The sequence below is a fragment of the Haemorhous mexicanus genome, chromosome Z (genome assembly GCF_027477595.1).
Source record: "Haemorhous mexicanus isolate bHaeMex1 chromosome Z, bHaeMex1.pri, whole genome shotgun sequence".
In the NCBI taxonomy this organism is placed as follows: domain Eukaryota; kingdom Metazoa; phylum Chordata; class Aves; order Passeriformes; family Fringillidae; genus Haemorhous; species Haemorhous mexicanus.
The window spans coordinates 80,964,525-80,976,904 of record NC_082381.1 but is presented as its reverse complement, the minus strand read 5'-3'; the positions used below and the strand labels follow the sequence as shown (position 1 = coordinate 80,976,904).

The 12,380-nt window shown below is 51.7% G+C and overlaps 1 protein-coding gene across 4 annotated transcripts in view; it reads left to right on the top strand.

The window, feature by feature from the left end:
• CNTFR (ciliary neurotrophic factor receptor) overlaps positions 1–12,380 on the top strand; it is a 201,613-nt gene that overhangs the window by 183,998 nt on the left and 5,235 nt on the right. For all 4 annotated transcript variants that reach the window (XM_059874113.1, XM_059874114.1, XM_059874115.1 and 1 more), the window contains one exon: positions 3,020–3,183. In XM_059874113.1, the coding sequence (XP_059730096.1) occupies positions 3,020–3,183 (164 nt within the window). The remainder of the gene's footprint in view (positions 1–3,019; positions 3,184–12,380) is intronic.

Sequence of the window (12,380 nt, the reverse complement as noted above, 5' to 3'; positions counted from 1 at the left end):
CTCAGCCTAATGCCCATCATCCATTATTATTATTACTATTACTGCTTTTATTACGTTACTGCCTGCAGGCCCTCAGTGAGGACAGGGCTCTATTATGCTGGCTGATGTACAGCCAGACAGCCCCTGCCTCACCATGTGCAGGCTGAATGGAGGCAGACAAAGGCTGGGGAAGGAGGTGCACTCGTCCCTGTCTGCGGGGTATAAAGGACTCCTTCAAGGTCATATAGAAATCAGAAAGCTGGACAAAGCCTGTCTCCCCTTACTCCTCAGCTGGCCCCTGTGGGACCAGTCCAGGTGTTTCCCGTGATGAGCACAGCAGGATGAGGTCTGTCCTAAGAGGCATAGGTTTGTCCTCTCTGGACTGGCTGCCAGAGGTATGGTCCCCTCTCCTGGCTGTTGTGTCCCTGCTGCCTTGGAAGGACATGGCGGGAACATTTTTGGCTTTGTGGTTTTGGAGGGGCTGGCCCTGCTGTGCTCTCTTGCCTGGGTAGGAATCCTGTGGATGGAGGGACACATGAGGAGGTAGCAGGGACTTTTGGTTTTCCTGTTAACCTGCAGTGCTGTTTGAAGGCTCATAGCAGCCGGGAACATGAACTGCAAGCCAGGGCAGCCTTCCTCTGTGCACCAGCAAGTGTCCAACTCACAGGAGACAGGCTAGAGGCCACATCCCCGCAAAATGGGCAGGTGACTCCCACCTCGGCCTGAGGGCACTTTTTTTCTGACTTCATTTAACAGTCACAGTAGTATTTCTCATTGCTGCCCAAGCACATTTGCCATGCCCAACTGAATTTAATCATGCCTTCAGGCTGGCATACTAAAAACCAGGGCCAGGCCCCCTGCATTACCCCAGGGAGTATCCATTGCATCCATCCCTAGCCCAGCACTTTCCTTCCCACTTCCTTGCTGCAGAGCTGCAGTTCACAGTCATCTGCATTCGTTCAGCCAAACAGACTTTTGTTTTGCAAACCCATACTGCTGAGCCAACGCTGGATTTATACTTTTCCGTATGTGTTTGGACTCCAAGTCCCTGTCGATGGAAGCTGATGTCCAGCCCCAGCCCTGGGATTCGGAGTGAGCAGAGGAATTGCAGAGCCATCTGGAGTAGCTCAGCACAGCACAGCCCCAGCGAAGCGTTCCTGCTGCCGAGGATAAAGCTGTAAATAGAAAATTGCACCCCATCCTGCCACAGAGAGGAGTCTGTGGGGGCTGGGAGGTGGCACTGGGCACTGTGGTCAGGCTCACCAGCTGAGCAGCCATTGCCAGTGTCTCTGGGAGCATCCTCTGAGCCTGAAATGACATTGGGAAGGAGGAAGCTGTCCTGCCCTGCTGGCACCCGCTGTGACAGAGGGAAGGTGGTGAAAGCCAGGCTGGTGGTGAAGATGATGGTGATAAAGGACACACAGCAGGGTGTGTGCTGGGGTGCTGAGCAAGAGGAGGCTGGGGAGACAGAGGTGGTGGTGGGCCATGTCTCAGGGGCAACAGGTCCCACTAAGGTAGCTGGGTTGCGGCTTCACTTCAGCACCCTCTCTGCCTAACCTGCAGACAAGCAAGTGTGTTCTCAAAATATCACAGGCTGGTTTCTGCTGAGAGGAGCAAGCAGTGGCAGTGCAGGGACAGTTGCTGCAATGCCACCATCATTCTGGGGCAGGGATGGCAGCAAGCAGCTCACATGTGACTGCACTTGCCCCAGACTGGCCACGCATCAGCATCTGATCCCATCTGAGTGTGGGAAAAATGCCCTTCACACATTGGGCAGGGCAGTAGGCAGGCTCAGGTGATGAGGGAGCAGCTCACTCACCACCACCTCCTTCCTCTCTCAGGGTAAGCTAAGCCCCTGTGAGGGCATCACTTCCTATCCACAGCAGGTGGACTCTGGAGTCAGCATGGAGAAGACCTCTGACTGCAGGGCAGGAGCTCTGCCAGGCAGAAGGGGGCTGCCCACAGCCCCACCATCCCTCCCCCATCCTGGGGAGGGGAGTTTGATGCTGACATCTTGACAGGCTTCTGCTCAAGGCGGTCAGAGCCTGGGGACCATTGTTCAATCCAGAAATTTTCAGGTCAGGAGGGATCCACTTGCTTGCATGTGGACTTGAAGGAGGTTAAGTGCCTTCCCAGGACAGGAAGACTCATGTACGTTGCTATTTTTGGAGTGCACAGAGAGCCCTCATCCACCTCTGGCACAGCTGTGTGCCTAGCTCCATGTGTCCAGCTCCTTCCTGACCATGATTAAAGGATAAGAATGGGCGTACACAAATTTTTTTTAGCTTTGCTGTTGCAATTGGGAGTTTGAGCTGTCAGGATTTGATCAAACCCTTGGCAAGGAGCAAGGACTGCTCTGCAACAGGCAGTGACATTCATCACAGCCTGTCTGTGATGAGCTTCCGGCACTCTGGAAGTAGCTGTAACATCAAAGCACGTTGCATAGCTCACAGCCAATTAATATTCACCTGAAATACATGCCAGGTAGCAAGAAAATATTCCCATATCCCAAAAGCAGAGCAGGGCAGCGAGAGAGAGAGGGCTGGGTTGGAAGGTGACCAGGGCAATCCTTCCCCTTTAGTAAATATCATGTGCAAATGCTTTGAATCCTCAAAACTCCAGCCCTGAGCCCAGGGGCCAAACTCTGCCACATTATTATGAGGCAAGTGGGCTTGAATGTCTGTCAGACTCACAGAAATCAGCAGTTGTGAGGGAAGTGCAAGGTTTTGGCTTGGTGGGCTCCTCATCCTGATCCAATTAGCCCTGTGTAGGAGGGACACTCTCTGCCCTGGCCCAGTTGTTTCCATGTGTCTCCAGTGCTGTCACCTCCTCAATGGTTGTATTTTGAGCCAGGACAGCCATACAACTGACCTGGACAGCAAAAGGTGATTTGCATCTAATTAGTTTGGGGAAAGGATGCATGTTGGCTGCTCCTCTTGGAAAGCACATGGGGCAAAGCCCAGGCAGTTTTGCCAAGGGGTATAAAGGAAGAATGCCACACGCAAATCTTTGCCAATCCCCCTCTTTTCTTCTCTTACAGTAAAGCCAGACCCTCCGGAGAGTGTGGTGGCCAAACCTGTGCCCAATAACCCTCGAAGACTGGAGGTGTCATGGCAAAACCCCTCATCGTGGCCTGATCCTGAGTCTTTCCCACTGAAGTTCTTCCTGCGGTATCGGCCTCTCATCCTGGACCAGTGGCAACATGTGAGTGACACTGCACTGCCTGGGATGCGAGGCAGAGGGGCGAGCTGGTGACTGGGAACATGCTGCATTATAAAAACGTGTTCAGGGACAAAAAATATGTATATATTTACTGCTCAGGCAACCTGGACCCTGTTCCTCTCCTTCTCTTTCTCATTGCTTTTCTCTTCCTCTCCACCTTTTTTGTAGCTCACACTCTGCCTACAAATGGCTCTGCAGCCTCTCCCTGCTCCGCATTTTCATCCATGGCCCCTATCTACTTTCCATACATATGTTCTGTATAAAACTTGCCAACGAGATGTAAAAGGCATTTAAAGTATAAATGTCACCACATTTAAATGTGCCTCTACCACATTTAGATTTTGAACTGGAGATAAAATACCGCTCACCATAACTCAGAGCACAGTCACCGAACAATTGCTGAGATGTTATCGTATTTCTTACTTTTATTTCTTGTTTCTTTAAAAAAAAAAAAAGTCAGTGAAATCCTTGGTAGCCTGGAGGACAGATTTCATTTGTTACTGCAGGAAGATAACAAACGGGGTTGTTTTTGTTTTTTTTTTTTAAACCTCTGTGTGCTGCTTTTTTGCTCGAGTTAGGTAGGAAAGCATTCTGTGGCTGGAGAGGAGGTGCTGCTGCTCTGGCATAGCTCATCAAGCATCCCTTCTGTGCCCAAGATGGGCCAGTTGAAAGACAGTTAGGTGCTTTGCTTGATAAAGGATTTTGCCAAAAAAACCAAAAGTGTAATAAGAGGCAGCACTGGGTCCCTGGGCACCTACATCAAAGAGCCAAGTGGGATTTTTCTTCCAGCCAGCACTTCCTGGGGAGAGAAATGTTGGAAGAGTGGATGTGAGGCTTTGCTTGTGGCTCTGAGAGGTGTCTTGGTGACTTTTTCCTTTTTCTTGGACTTTTTGATGAGACAGCACCACAGGTTGTGTTTCAAATTGCAGTATTTGCTGATGGCTCTGAAAATAAGAAGGTTTTCCTGCTTGCTGATGGCTCTGAAAATGAGAGGGTTTTCCTGGTTGCCTCTTTGCCCTTTGCTTCTTTCCTAGTAGTGGGAGAGCATCTGTGGAGCATCCAAAGGCATTAGAAAGCATGGGTGGAGTTTGGGTATTAGTTTTCTGTAGGTATTTTTTTTAATCTGGGGAAGGAATGCTCAAACTGTAGAAGATGTGTAAAAAGAGGAAGATTTGTGGGAACTGCCAAACACAATGCTGTTTTTTTCCCAAGGTGTGCAACTGTTGTGGAAAAAACTGATGGCTTTACCCTGCCACAGCCTGATCCAGCCAAATACCCTGGTTTGCACCCAAAAATGGTGGGGTAGCCACTGAGCTGCCTCCTATCTCAACACCCTTGGAGTGGCTGGTCCCGCCGTCACTGAATGTGGGGTACCATAATTGCAGAGTCAAGCCATGCCAGTCCCCTCTGGCACAGCCCTGAGGCGATGCTGTGGCCTCTCCATCAGTGCCCTCAGGCAGGCAGTAGGAAACACATGGAGGTGTTGGTGACACTGGTGGCAGGGCCATCCTAGTTGGTAAAGGCAGGTTTTGGGCAGTAAAAACTTAACTTCTTCTATGTAAAATTACCCTGAGGTGCAGAGACACCTCAAGGTACCAGCTCTTCTGGTGGGTACAAAGATGGCTGGGAAGGGTTTCATTTCCCAGCATTTTGGGAAGGTGCAGCAGTCCTGGGTACAGCTTTTAATCAATATCCCCTTGCAAAAGACACGTTCCTCATCACTGAGTGATGGAGAAGAGTGTTTGGGGAATAATTTGCTCAGTGAGCAAGTGCAAGCATTCAGTGAGTGAGGTGCCAGCCTTGTTTTCTGACTCCCTACCCTGCTGGCTGGTTAATGAAAAATCTGATTTGTGGGTGATTTGAGGAAAACTGCCACTATTCATCAGATGAATTATTTGCGAAGCCTAATTCAATCGTTTCCCAAACACCAGAGAAAGGCAGTGCTGCAGCAGCTGGAGCTGCTCTGACCCCAGACCCCACTGGTACATTCAACCTGCTTAGCCCAGCTGAGCACCCTGCAAATGCAGGTGCTTGTACCTAAAATTAACCCCACCAATTTTATCATGATGGGAGCATGCCCAAATCTCCCTGCACTCTTTGTTTGACTTCTTGTTATTTTGGAGGGTGTCCCTGTTCCCCCAGATCAAAACAGAAGAGGAAAGGACATGGTTTGATAGGTCCAAGTCTGGCTGATCCCTCTTGTCCTGCAGTGGTGGTGTTGGGTCTCAGCTCAAAGGGACGAGTGCCCTGAGAAAGGATGAGGTGGTCACACATGCCACGCTTGCACAGGGGTGTCTTTATTCTCGTGGAGGTGCAGGTCCCTTGCCACAAGCTGCCCCCCATCTTGGCTCTTGCTGTCCCCACTGGCAGCTGGCATAGAGAATTCCTTGCTTTTTATGCACACACAACCTGAACGCTGGCAATGGGGCAGCTTGGAGCTCAGCAGGGAGAGGAGAAGCCCCTGCCAGCAGTCAGGAGGAGTTGGGTAACCTCATGTTCTGGCATGTTCCTGTCTGCCCAGGGTCCACGGGCTGAGCCCTGTCCCTGCCTCCTCATGGCAACCCACCTCTGCACCAGCTGTGGGTTTTAAGCATGTACTTAGCAGCCCTGTGGGAAGCCCAGAATCCCTGCAAGAGAAAACTCACAAAGGAGCATCTGAGGCTGCCCAGAGACAGAATATCCATGCAGGGCCTGCTCACACGTGGTGTTTCTTGGCAGAAGAAGCAGCTCCTCTTTCACCTCTCCACCTCCTGTTATCTTTGCAGGGTCTGATTTATGCACAGCACCTCAGCAGGCAGGACCCAATGAGCACTAATAGGATCAGATGGATGTCGAGCTGTCGAATACCATAGGGCCTGATTCAATCAGCGTCTGCTTTCTTCCAGGCTCTTCCTTTCAGGATTTTAATAATGCCAGGGCTTGGCACCAGAAGATGAAGCCATCCGTGGCGGGAGCAGTGGATCTTACTGAGATTGCCATGGTGTGAGCTGGCCAGAAATGCAGTTTCCCCTGCTCCAGAGAAAGTCCTTTGATGCCTGGCCCAAGCATCCACACCATGTGGCAATCTCTGGGGCTGACCCAGCGGTGGGGAGAACAAGCTTGTCACTTGCCCAGCGTTTTTCAAATTGGGTTTGAACCCCAGCGTGCTATTTGCAGTCCCTTTCCTCTGCTCAGCAGCACCTTTCCACTTAGCAGCTCTCGTGTTGCAGTTTGCTCAGGGAATTACAGTGATGTGCTCTGGGAATTATTATCATGGAGGGATGATGATGATGAGTTTTCACATGGGCATGCAGTGAAGCATGTGCTGGATTTTGTCACCTCACAGCAGCTCCCTTGAACCTGGGCACAAGCATTTTGTAGCTGCTGGGGATGCAGCTGTGTCACATCATGCCACATCATGTGGCCAAAGACTCTCCTCCACCCCAACAGCACTGAGCTCACTCTGAAACTCAAGCAACTTTAAAATCACACTCCTCCCTTTCTGGAAGAGGGGCTGGAGGTTTCTCTGCTGCCAGAAGAGAGATGGATATTTGTAGCCTAAACAGGTTTTTTATTCTCTCCTTTTGGCAAAATCTCCCCTTCTGTCTCCTAAATATAAAACATTAAATGTTTAGGGTATCCTTTATTTTTCTCCCGCTTTTAAGTTTGTAATTCAAGCCAGATTAGCGTGGTTTCCTCTTCTGTTTTATAGCCCCATCCTGGCCCCAAGCGAGCTCTCCTAATGCTCTCAGATGTTCCTCTAATGGCTTACCTAGGCTGGAACTGGATACCCTTTCCTAATGGATTGCTAATAGCCTGTTTCTGGTTTTACAGGCTCCTTCAGTTAACTCGCAACAGCAGCGATTGCGGCACTCACACATGCGATCTCCCTGCGAGCACATCTGCACGCTCTCCCCTACATGCAGGCTGGTGGCCAGACACCATCCTGAGCATCTCTAGGGAGCCATGGGCAGGTCTTGCACCCAATTTGCTCCCTTCCCATGGCATTTTCTGGAGCTGCATCCCCCCTTTTCACAGCTTTTGGAGGGAGATCACGTGCGCTGAGCGCTTGCCAGCTCAATGCACATCCCAGGAATGTGGCAGGGCTCAAGAAGGTATTTCTTGTGCAGAGTCAGAGCTGGTGGCCAGACCGAGGGAGGATTTCCTACTGTGGGTTGCCAGCAATTTGCAGATGCCGTCCTGAAGTCTAATTGAACCCATTGGCCGTGCTGACAACATGAAATGTTAACGAACCATGAGGCGGGCTGCACCTCAGATCTTGAGATTTGCAGTAAAAGGTCATGAGATATTTAAAGCTAATAATGTGGTTGAGTTCCCTCCTTCCTCTTCTGCGTTGGAAGCATTAGGGCCATGTTCGAGAGCATTTGCAAAGGCTGGAAGAGTCCTTCTCTGGAAGTGCAAGCAGAAGTGCTCCCACCATCAGAGGATTTTAGGAGCTGGGGCAAAAAAAAAAAACAAAAAAACAAAACCATACCCCACACAGACATCTGTGCCTGCTCTGATGCGGTTAAATGATGGGGTTTTGGGGACAGGATTGAAAAGTTTGTGGGCATTGCCAAATACTTAGTGTTGGGTTTGTTAGTGCAAGGTTGGCACTGTCCCCTGGACTGACCTCCCTGGTCCATATTGGAAGTGGCTGCCAGGGTGGGCTCAGGCTTGTCTCACAGGGCAAAGAGACATTTTTTCATCAGAGAGGTGAATCTTACATGCTGTCTCTAGAAGTTCCTGCCTTGGAGCAGCCTGAAATAGCCTGACAGTGTGAGCTAATGCATATATTCTGTCTGTGATGGGCAAGGAGAGGGATGGAGCAAGCTAGGTAGGAAGGCAATTAGTGCCACTGCCTGCCACAGCAGCATCCCCACCGGCATGGTGGCAATGTCACTTTGCAGCAGGAGTGCCTCTTTGTGCCCATTTGCATCCCCCTGTGCCTCTGCTGCTTTGCCTGGACTCCCCCTCTTTGCAAGGCAGTCTTGGCAGGGAGGTCACCCTGAGCAAGCTGGGTTACAACTTCACGCCTGGTAGCTTTTATTGCAGCATTTCTCTCCCTTCCCCTCCCAGCTGCAAAGTCAGTGATTAAAAAAGAAGGGGGAAAATCCAAAGAATTAATAGGTGGGAGCAAAATATTCAGGCTGTAATAGTGTCACTCGCAGCTCAGCATGGGGCAGGCAGGGCTGGAGCAGAGATTTTCTCAGAGGAGTGTGGGGGTGGGAAATGCCCAGAAAATCACCTTTTCTGGGACAGACCAGGTTCAGGACCCTTGGCTGGCATTGCCTGGGTGCTTTCAGCCCCCTTGGAAACTGCTGGTGACCTAAAAGCACTGAGCACCTGACAGCTGTGAAGGTCCCACAGTGCAGCAGAGCAGTCACACGTGCGTGTCCTCACCTGCAGGCTCACACAGCTACAAGCAGGTAGGGAGGGGCTAGCAAGCCTAACTTTTCCTGCCCACATGCAGACCACACCAGGCAAGTATCTGTGCTCCACCATGCCCATGCAAAAGCTGCTTTCAGCCCCAGCCCGCTGCATCAGCATGATGAAGGCATGTGCAGGCAGCATGTGCCAGTGCTGGCCGGGTTAGAGCTGTTGCTGTGTGCCCTCAGCCTCCCTGATCCCATCTTCCCCAGAGACACAAGCAAAAGTGACTTCTGACAGTTGTCACTTGGCAGGAGGGGGCCAGCACATCTGGAGAGAGTTTCCTGTTAACTTGTTTTCCTGTAACAGCCCCCACTTTCAAAGATGGTCTTTATTTCGAGCCAGAAGGGATCCATTGAGCTGCACCTGGTGTGGCACAGCCCAGGCTGCAGAGGAGCCCTGTGATCCTCGCAGACCCACAGCAGGGCTGGGCTCTGGGCTCTGTGCAGCACCCTTCCCAGGAGGGGCTGACAGCAGAGAGCACAGCTCAGACCCTGCTAAAGTGGCTCTTCCACTACACAGCTGGCCGAGAATAAGAGGGGGTCATTCATTTTTCCCAACCTTCAGTTATCCTAGAGTCCAGGTAGGAAGTTTTGTCTGGGGTTATACTGACTGATTCTTGCAGCTCTACAGAAGGAGGAGGTATCTGGGGGTACCTTTGTTAGTGATCACTGTCACTCAAATTTGCTCTCCAGGCATGGCTTTCAAAGGGAAAAAGCAAAACATTTCTTTTCCACATGGCAACATCTTTTCTCAAGCTGCACTGGCCATTTGCAGTGACCCTCCTGAACTTCCCAGTGGCAGGGCAGTTTGTGTGGAGATTGCTCCTGCTTTTGGTTTATCTTGTTTCCCAGGACAGGTGGAAGTCCTGCTGGGATCCCCCTGCACTTGCAGGGACTGAAGGCACCTGAAACAGCAGTTGTTTGTGTAGCTGAGTCCTTGCAAAGCTCATTGCAGCCCAGTGACAGGATCTGACCCTTGCTGTAGGAAAAGTGGCTGTGAAATAGAGCTCACTGGGTGTCCCATCCCTATCCCAGTTCCAATTTCCCCCATGATCCAGTAAACTCGAGTAGCATCCAGAGGAGGAGGCTGCAAGGATGCCAGATGTTTGGCAGTTCCAGGCTGTGCTTTTAGAAGGGGTTTCTTCCCACAAGCGCTGTGGGTAGCAAAGGCTGTGTGAGCACATCAGTCACCTTACAATATCCAGGGAGGGTGCTCCTTTTATTTTGGTGAAGGCAGACTCATCTAGGTTTGATACAGCACCTGGGACAGGTGTGACACACACAGAGACAGTGCATCCCTGCCTTGGGACAGAGGGGTGCTGGTCCTCATCCCCACACTGCCAGTGGAGCACTTCCTTCCCCCTCTAGGAGCTGCACTGAAAAGCAGGAGCTGTCAAGGAATGGAAAACAGAGCCACTGCCACCATAGGGGAGCCAGCAAACACATTTTCATGTGGGATGCAGAAAAGGAGGCCTTAGATCCCCCCTTCTCCCCCTGCACCTCCTTTCAACACACACCAGCCCCCAGCCCACCTGTCAGGGCAGAGGAGGGTGGGGTTTTCTTCCCTGCCTCCCTTCCCCTCCCCTTCCAAGGGCCATCTGGGCTTCAGACCTGCCCATGCATCACCATGTTCACCAGTAATTGCTACCTGGTCACCCTGGACCAGGAGCAGAGCCTGGGTGGGAACAAAGCACAGTGCCCTTTTTTACTGCCAGGGCAGCCTGGCAGGGTGGGCTGGGGGCCATGGGAGCAGGATGAGGGGAGCTCAGAGGGGATAATGGCTTCCCTAACTCCTGCTGTGCTGAGCACTGTGAGACAGGGCCAGCAGTCTGCAGACAGGGACTGGGAGGAGGGCAGGCATGGGTGTTGGAGTGTGTCTGGCTGCTGTGGATGTCCCCAGGCCTCCAGCCTGTGCAGGAGGGACCAGAATGGACAGGGGGAAAGCCAAGTGGCAGGCAGTCCTCCCCTCAGCCTGCCCTAAGTGTCTGGCTCCATCCCATCAATGTGGCGCTGGCCCGTGTGCACATCCTGGCACTTGGGACTGTGGGTGGGCACTCAGCAGCTCTGTAATCTTTCCAGGCAGGAATGTGGGGGTATGTGACCATGGCAGGGAATGGGATCCCAGCCCATGCTGTCCTCAGCAAGCTGTCATCTGAATTACTTGAGTTCAAGGGGTTTTTTTCATTTCTTTCTCTCTCTTTCTCTCTTTTTTTGTTTCTTTTTTTTCTTTTTCTTTTTTTTTTTTTTTTTCCAATGCTAATAGCTCTGCATTGCACTGGCTACTGATCCCTCATTAATCTGGGCAGCATTTCACAGCCAGTCAGAGTGACTTTTGGCAGGTGCACAAAGGCAGGCAGCGACACACAAACCCCCACCACAGCCAAAAAAATTACCATACCCAGCCTTCCTCCAACTTTTGTCTCTGTGTAGCGAGGACATGGATTAAGGAATTTCTCCCTCTGCCTTTGATGCTGTGTGTCCACCCGTCCCCCCACAGCCTCCTCAGTGTGTCTTCCCCCAGTTCTGTCTCTCCCTCTGCTTTCCCATTTGTGGTGGCACTTCTGTGTTGGGTCATGGGCACCCACCCAGTGGCTTTCTCCCCACCATGACAAATGCTGGGTGTATCCAGCAAATGTGGCTGCCCAGGTCAGAAGTTCTGCATCCAGAGGTTGTTTGTGTGGGGAGAGATGGATGATACCATCCATGCTTTCTCTTGTTAACTGCTGTGCAAAGCAGAGCTTAGGGCAACTTCCTCCCAGGTCCTACAAGGGAGGTCTGGGTCCTGGGGGGACATCCCCCCTGCCCAGGCAAGGCACAGATTTAACCCCATTGGGCCTGTGACACCCCACCTACAAACACTCAGCTGCTGGTTGGTTTTGGGTGGAAAGAGGCAGGAATTGCTCCCAAGGGAAAGCAGGGAGGGATCTTGGGATGGGAAAAATGCTCCTGATGGGAAAGCAGCCTGGGCAGGTCATCAGGACCTTAGTAGGGCTGGCCTGCCTGGAGCCTGCTTGGTGCAGATCCCAGGGAGGAGCCAAGGGGTTCAGAGCATGCTGGAAGTCTTGGACAGAGTAATGCACTGGCTGGACAAGCCCAGCATCTTTCAGAGCCCTGTTCTCATTCTCCAACTCCAAGCCATACCCCAGCACAGAGAGTCAAGTCAGCTGGGTGTTGGCAGCTCACCCTGTGAGGTTTCATTTCATTTAATTATCATTAGGAATTAATTTAACTTGATTCCCTTGGCATTGTCGTCCACACACTTGGGAGCTCTTGGGTGCCACCAAAGAGCTCCCAAGCTCTGGGTGGCACGGAGAACCTCACTGTGCCACTGCACTGCAGGGAGGTGCCCTGCCTAGCAGACCAGATGATTTACAACCTGGTGGGTCTCCTGCCTACCCACCCCGAGGTGCCTGAGCTCCCAGTGGCTGTGGGGGAGAGCAGTCAGGCCTGCATCCAGATGTGCTCCAGGTCGGGTGGCAGGAGCAGCTGGAAGTGCAGGACCCAACGGCTCTGATGTTCTGGACAGAGGGCTGGAAGTGGGAATAGTAAAGGAAAGGCTTTCACTTGGAACAAGAAAGCAAAAATGCCCCTTCTCCTATTAGGAATCCCCCAGAGTGAAAGTAAAAGCCTGGAAGGGGCTGCAGCTTTCCTGCCAAAGGGATTGCATCTGTGCTGGGCTGTTGCATGTGCTGCACAGAAGGGACTGGAAAAGGGCTGGCTCTTTCTCAGGGTTCCTGCTTTTAGGTTTCTCTTGCAAGCTGTGGGGTG